Raw genomic sequence first — 8,015 nt, forward strand, 5'->3', positions numbered from 1 at the left:
ATACATTACGCGAGAGCGATTACCTTTGAGTGCATATCTGCGTGTATCAATCTGCGGCTATGCAACGTGGTTGTCAGCGTAGCGAGGAGAGTGTCTCAGCCTGGAGAAAGTGCAGGTCTAGCCTTGGTCACGTTGATGGAGGGGCGGCACTTCAGAGGCTCCAGGACCCCATGGCACCAGTCTCCCCAGTCCCCCAGACAGACTGGGAGCATCTGGGCTCTGTCAGCGCCTCTGGCCCCTGCAGACTCCGATCTATATGACGGGAGAGAGGAGTGCAATGGATCAGGCTGAGGGAAAATATGAGCCAGATTTTTCAGCCTCGTTCCAAAGACATGCTTTGCCAGTTAACATGTAATGTGTATGTGTGGCTGCATTAAAAGCCTGATAGCAGGTCATACTGATTAATTTTGTATGATCTGAGATGGGAATTGTAGATTAGCAACTAATGCTGGAAAAGTCCTTTTTTATATAAACTGACCAATTAGGGATTAATTAAAAGTTTGCTTCTAATTATATGCAAAGCTGGTTCTGAGCAAAAAAAAAAAACACCAAGCTACAGTATGTCTGATAGAAATTATTCCAGTGTTTCCTCATGAAAGGGAGTAATGATTTCATCAAGTGGATATAACTCCAAAGCTCAGCCACATGAAAACTGATACACACAGTCACCAAGAATAATTAATCCATACACTAAATTAGGAATATAAATCGTGGTCCCAATTTTACAAGGTCATTTTTAACTTCTCCCCTTACACTTTATTTAACCGTCAAGGAGAAAAAAGAAAAAGAAAAACACACCCCTATCAATGTGCTTCGCTTATTATGATTGACGATTGATGATTAAGTCCTCCAGCTGACACACACCACCAAAGCCGGTGAGTTGGAATTGGATGTGACACATACACAGTTCTGCGTGTTAGGTAATTCGTTGACGAGGGGCCAAATTCATTTATGGAACAGCGGTATTGGCAGGCGTGGACACTCTCTGCAAAAACAACGATAATCACAGAGGTTTGGCGCCGCGTGACAAGGACTCTTCAGGGAAAGGCCCTTACACGCTGCTTTGTTGGCCGTTCTTCCCTAAGATGGAGGAAAACATCCGCCACTGTTCTTAAAATGAGAGCAGGGGAGAGGTTTACGTAAGGTGTGACTGATGTCTGGAGCGTTTTGAAAAGCGTTCATCGAAATATCTTGCATAATATGTAGTTTGTAAATCATTTTAAAAAGTAGACTTTCCTGCAGATTTGCTGTTTGAGGAGGTGCAGGGATTTTATTTTTCTTTAATGGAATTGATATAATAAAGGCTCTGATAAATCCACTGTAATGAAACATGAGGGGGACCCGGTTGCAAGTCATTTAATCTCTTTTCGCATTCTCCATTTTTTCTGCTAATGAGCCTTATTGACAATCAAACAGAAGCTGTCATCCCCCAGGATGCAACACTCCCAGCCCCTGCGTGTTTGTCATAGTGTCCTGGCAATCAGAGCTGCCTGCAAGACCAGGCTGGCAGTTAGTGGTTCTCACAGCAGCGCTGCCTGAAAATGGCACACTTCCTGTAGAGTTGCAGCTGCCACCTCTGCTACTTCCATTACTTTCTATAGCATGCAGATGTTGTATCAACATTCCCTGCCAAGGGGACTGCAATAACTGCGAGATTCATGCCATGTTTCAGAGGCACGTCAATTTCTCAAGTGGCACAATTAAAGAGGGAAATACAGTAACAGGTTTTTCACAGGCGCTGAAATCGGAAAAGGGCTTTTTCACTTTTTTTTTTCTTTTTCCAAAGGAGGGCTGTTTCATAAGGGTTCAGAAATACACCCAATTTTTACTGCCCTTTTCCTGAGTTGAGTTTTTCTGTGAGCCTTTGTGCGGCAGACCTGTTGTGACCCACAGCGGATATGGAAATGGGGCTAAGGTTTTATGGGCCAAACGGATTGGACACACTCAAGCTCAGGGGGCATGAATATTGGATGTTATTTCTGCTCTCTTTTTATGTAATCCATTGCCAATACATTATTAATAGATGATATCATATCCAGAACTACTGGACAAAGCACTACAGAGGACTACTATGAAAGGAGCTCTATAAGGTGGGAGACTGTGGCAAAAAAAAATACAGTTCAAGTGATATTATTTTATCGCCGTAGTCCTGCGCGCTCTAACCTAACAACCATAACACTGTAATTTTAAGGCCAAGTGAAGTTGATATTGAAGGAAAACACAATGAGTGATGTCWTTCTAGCAGAGTTAAATCCTGCATTTTTGGGTTTGAATTGCACTGAAACATTGATGAAGTATCAAATAACACCCAAATACAAGTTTAATGGATGCTGAAGCACTGGGATACCTTTCTCTTCCTCCTTCACTGTAGTGAGCGAAGTGGAAATCTTTGCAAGAATCGGAAAAATTTCCACTTTCACAAGTTTTTTCTTTTTCTTTCTTTTTTTTTCTCGCAAAGCCGACTCCCAGTGTACATTAACAGGGGAGAAGTATCTTTTTCTGATTTACAGAATCACAGACGCGAGGCTTTGCTATTACGGGACTGTTTGGAAAAAAAACAAAATAAAATAAAAGAGGGGTGGGGGCCATATTCTYTGTTTTGATTCAAATGCTGAATTGTTCAAAAAAAAGGTCAGATACCCTATTTTGCTTCATAATAAAGTTATGATCTCTACTTGTGCAGATTCAAAGAAGTAATTTTTTCTTGTATAAACTTCAGGAGGCTTGAAGACACTTTTGTTTTTCCTGCACTCAGCKATAGTGACACAAATCCACTGTCAGAGCAAATCCTCCAAAGTGTGCTTCTCAGCACTGCCCATTGAGCAGCTGCGATAAACTATCGTCTACCTTTTAATTTTACGACCTGCCTCGACAACATGCGAAAATGTTGTTTAAAGTGAATGCAAAAGCCTCTCAATAAGGGAGAATATCTGCAAGGTAATATAYATTCTCTTTTTAAGGTCAGTCCGAATTGTTTTTTCTCATGGGAAAGCGCCGRTTGATAAAGAGCAAACAAAACCCCTTTTCTGAATGCTTGTCCTCCATGGCCTCAATGAAGGTTTCATTCCTTTATATCGTCCAGCCCAATTCCCAGCATGCACGGCCATTGTGGCGCTTTCAACTGGAGCTCTCCATTGACTGGCTTATTGTCCGGCCACCCTTTTGTATGCGCTATCACCGGAGCACAATCTTTCACCTGAACAGCACAGGAGCGCCGGATTTGGTCACGTAAAAGAGACACGGAAGAAACAAAAAGAAAAAAAAAGTAGCGAGTCAMCCATGTYAGACGCCAGGCTGCACAATTAACCCGACACTGATGAAGAAATATCCAGGACTTTAAAAAACCTCCGGTGCCACTTCATAATAGGTCGGTTATTAGTCATGCTCAGGGTGCCTGCGTCACACAGTGATGTTCAATATTACAGCTCGGGCTTATATTATTGAGAGGACTTTTTTTTTTTGAAATATAACAATGCATGAGCAGATGTTTGAAGAGTGGCCCTTGGCAACACAAGGCTAGTTAAGATCGATATTGCTTTCAATATTTCTTTCCTTTGACAGATAACCAGTACTGAGGAAAGTCTTGATAAGAGTGGCAACATATGGATGCGGTAAGCCTTGCTCCCTTTTGATTGTGTGACCCCCTGACCCATGCCTGTGTTTGAGAGTGAGGCAGCCACATGGTACTGTGGGGGTCTGTCAGGCTCTGGTTATGGGGCATTATTGACCCAGGATTTATAAATATTTAATGCACACATTAAGATCATGGTGGAGGGTGGCCATTAGAGTTCTCCAATAAAAGAGGCTCTCACGATGATTGAATGGTGTGGCAGAGCTAGTGGCTGTTTGTTGGGTACAGAGAAACCTGCTGAGACTATACTGTACCTCGAGCTTGCCTGGCAGGCTTCAGGGCGCTTAAAACGCACAACAACTGAGCTAACTTGTCTTTTTTTTTTTTTCCAATTCAACTTTTACCCTCATCATTTTTCTTTCTCTCCCACTTCCACTCAGCTGTTTTTTCTTTTGTTTCGTTCACAGACTTCATGCAACACTTTTTACCTAACAGAAGGCAAGGTAACTGATCCAAACCTGTGTATCGAAACAAATACTAACGTCAGGCAGCAGATGTGTGTTATCGGACGTACAGGGTTATCTGGGATTTTTTTTTTTTTTTTGGAAGCGCAAGGCAGCTGAAAATTAAATTGCTGCTTTCAGTGTATCTGTCCTTTGCGCTATCAGCAGCTTGCGGACTATCTCGTTTGCTGTGAGACCTGTGCATGCCGGCTAATAAGCTGCAATATGCTGATTACCACTCAGGTTGCTGTCATTTAATTGTGCATTAAAGGCAGACGTGGCCTCGGACAATGTTGCCTTGATGAGAAATTGACATTTTGTGACCTGCACTCCGCGACCACTCAGGATGCTAGATAAGATGCTCAGTTGTTTTTAAGGAGAACCACTGTTCTTCCCTCAAACACTTCTATCCTTCTGTTTGACCCACTTGATGAGTATAGATTTCACAGTGCCCCCCTCTTTTCAGCACTCAAACTATAAGAGGTTCAAAACGATACCAGCCCTTATAGACAAAGGATAACCTTGCTCTTTCAATGTATTGATTCTTTATTAACTAGGTGGCTTAATGCAATGAAATGAGGGATTTGAATGAGCCCCATTTGAGGTGCTTTGAATAAAAAGCYTGCACTGTTTATGAATGGCTACGATGAACCTTTGAAGCTCCACAGATTCAGGACGAGCTCATACAAAGACCATTAAAAAAATGTGTCACAATGTCAGAATGCTTTGCTGAAAAAATATGAGTAAAGAGCAGTTTTCATTGTTTTTATGGATGTTACACTTTTCCACAGATTTCAAACAGTTATCTCCATAGCAATGTCTAAACACTACATCTTACAGATGAATCACAGGTTTGTCCTCRGATGGGTCTTACTGTCTTTTTCTTGGTCCTGATTGTCAGTTTGTCTGCCATCCAAACTGTGCTTAAAACTGAAGAAGTCCACAGTTGAGGAACTATCGAGTTATTTCATTTTACTGAAAATTTTAATAATAAAACATCACTTTTTTATTTCTGTTTTCATTCCAAATGATGGCAATTTCAAATTTTCWTCCCTGTAAACACATTTAAGCTATGTCGCAGAGTCTTAAGTGGTGAGTAAAAATGACTTCTATACATTCTACAAAACAGAAAAAAATACAACCACAGATGGAGTCATTTTTTTATCTCCAAGGTTGTCCCTCATGCACGTTAGTCTCTATTGGATCTTAACAACTATCATATGGTTCACAAACAATTTATTTGACAGTACAACCAACAAAGTTTTCTCCAAAATGGTCTGTATAGATAATTTAAAATCAATATAAAAATAAACAATGAAGTTTGACTTCCCTTTAAAAAAATGGACAGAGAGTCTTGACGGTGTAACACAAATTTTGAGGATACACATGAAGTATATGCACATTGCATTTCATCAAATACAAAAAGAAAAACAAATGAAGGCAACAGTTCTTGGCTGAATTATCTGTGCTGCATCACTATATTAAGGGCATGATGATTAATACATACATAATGAAAAGCAATATACAAAATTTCAGAGATAAATACATTATTTATAGTTGATATGTTACAAAATTTCCTTCAGTGAGCGCAAGTGTGTATTAAAACAGAAATGTGACAATGAACTACTATCCTACATTCTGAATGGATTTTATAATTTTTTTTTACCTTTTTTTAGTTGATCTAAAAGAACATGAAAAAGACAGATGTATAAATATTTAGCACAAGTTTGGCAATATCACAATAGTCTACATCTTTTTAACTACATATAAAACACCGAAGGGAGTTGGAGCCAAAAGGAGACTGCTCCTCATCAACAAGAAACAGACTTCACAGTAGCCTAGGAATGCATTAATTTACAGTGCTAGCAAAAAAGTTGAAAAAACATGGCAAAACACACTTGCTTAAAAGGAAGCTCTAGACGTGGAAGTACATCATATTCATCAACAGAGCAGTGTTTTTGTACACATCAGTGTGCTTGTTGAGTCAGAGATTTTTTTTTCTTTTGAAGATGATTTCTAGCTACAATAAATTACAAAATTTAAGTTAAAATGCAGGAATGAAACATGATACAACATTGTCTGCCCGGCCCCTCCCCATTTTTTTTTTGTTCTTTTTTTTTTACTCATATTTATTGTACTTTTTTTGATCAAGTTTCTAAATTATATATTTCATATAATTTTCCAGTTGAAATTCAAACCGTCTTGGCCCCTGTGTATTTTTTTTTTCACACGTAAAAATACAAAAAAGTCACATTATAAAGACGCACAACTGTTGTGGATCTATTAAAAGAGAGTTGAAACAAACAGAACAATCTGAGGCAAACAAATTTGTTGGCAAATGTACTGTACATCAGTGTTTTTACTTTACAACCAGATGGTGAGTCTACACAGTCCTTTTTTAGTATTGAGAGTGTCTGACTGGACTTGTCCAAGGCCAAAGCACAGCTCGACAGGTATACAAAATAAATCCTTCATCATCCTGCGTCCTCTTCAAGGGGAGTAAAATGTGGGAGAGAACGAAAAAAAGAAAAAAAAATCCCACAGAAAAAAAACATTGTTCCTCGTGAAATTCTTTTTTTTTCCTGTAGGTTGTGACAGTCATTAAAAAAGTCTTTTTTTTTTCTTTCCGTAGAACAAGCGATTGACTATACAATACACCAGCGTTTTGCAGTGTGCTTGGGGGCGAGAGGGGGGGAGGTGTCCTGTGAAGTGGTAGTGTGTCGACTGGTGCTTGAGATGACAAAAGTGCATTTACATTGGAGGGACAACCAGGCCGGACATGGCTGGGGGACAAAAACAGAGAGAGAAAGAAGAGATCAGTTGATTTGGCAGTAAAAAACAAGCTTGGATATAAAAATGCAAATTTATTGAAACCTAAACTTAGTGCATGCATGTCTGTAAGTGCGTGTCAGTGCGTGCTTGTTTGAGTCGAGCTGTTTGACAGCGCACAAGCGTGTAAATGTATGCCCTAATGTGCCTGTTTGCGTATGTGCCTGTGAGTGTTTGCCGTGTCCGCCAGCCTGCTGCTGTATGTCCTAACGTCGGGGTGGGGGGAGAGTTTAAAAAAACCTCCCTCTTGCTCTGACATTTCAGCCCTCAGCGCGCCAGTCCTGCTATGTGTGATATTTCTCCTGGCGTTGGGGTAATGGCAAACACTGGCCCAGACTCCCAGGAGACCCAGCTGTGGTGACGGCGGAGCAACAACACGGTCACTTCCCACAATGCCACAATCCTACAGCACTAGACGCTCCTCAGATTCCACTCAGATTCATTCCTGTCACTTCTCTTCCTCCTCGCGTCTCTTTATYGTCGACTCTCTGAGGCTGAGCAGCGCATTAGTCCTGCATTTCCCCCAAGTTGGGCCTTTGCGTCATTATCCAAGAGAGATTAGGCAAGATCAAAGGTAGCTGCCGTTATTTCACCAAGACCATCTGCTTGGGATATCATTAGCAACTGTAGCTCATCCTAAGAGTTTATATATTCAGTATTTTCACACGTTTTAACAATTAGGCAACTAGTGAAGTGCTCGGATGATATATTATTACATTACTCTGAGTATATTTGTAGAGTCGTGGTTGAAATGCTTTTAAGTTTGCCAGCGCAGATGATGGCAAGGCATTGCTCATTAATTTCTGCACAACATGTATTAATAAGTATGAACGTGTAGCAAGATGAACTTTAATTTCCCACTTCATTAAGCCCAATGTTATTAATCTTGGGGCACACACTACAGCTAAGCTTGTTTTCAATGCAATCATGTTGGTCATGACACGTGCACAAAACCTAATAAACATAATTACTGAAACAATTCGGCGAAGGTCTCTTCCTGCGACATCGGAGCAGATCATTTGTATGTAAGGGCAACAAGGATGCATGTTTGCCATCCTACACTGTTTGTGTGTGTGTGTGCGTGTGTGTGTGTGTGTGTGTGTGTGTGTGTG

The 8,015-nt window shown here is 40.5% G+C and overlaps 1 protein-coding gene across 5 annotated transcripts in view; it reads right to left on the reverse strand.

Annotated features, from left to right (window-relative positions):
- Nucleotides 1–4,824: 4,824 nt before the first annotated feature.
- The window catches only part of LOC106513302 (EBF transcription factor 3), a gene marked incomplete at its 5' end in the record, with an annotated part of 66,198 nt that continues 63,007 nt past the window's right edge, over nt 4,825–8,015 (reverse strand). For all 5 annotated transcript variants that reach the window (XM_014002089.1, XM_014002084.1, XM_014002096.1 and 2 more), the window contains 1 exon segment: nt 4,825–6,857. In XM_014002089.1, the coding sequence (XP_013857543.1) occupies nt 6,826–6,857 (32 nt within the window).

The sequence above is a fragment of the Austrofundulus limnaeus genome, unplaced genomic scaffold (assembly GCF_001266775.1).
Source record: "Austrofundulus limnaeus strain Quisiro unplaced genomic scaffold, Austrofundulus_limnaeus-1.0 Scaffold0, whole genome shotgun sequence".
Classification (NCBI taxonomy): domain Eukaryota; kingdom Metazoa; phylum Chordata; class Actinopteri; order Cyprinodontiformes; family Rivulidae; genus Austrofundulus; species Austrofundulus limnaeus.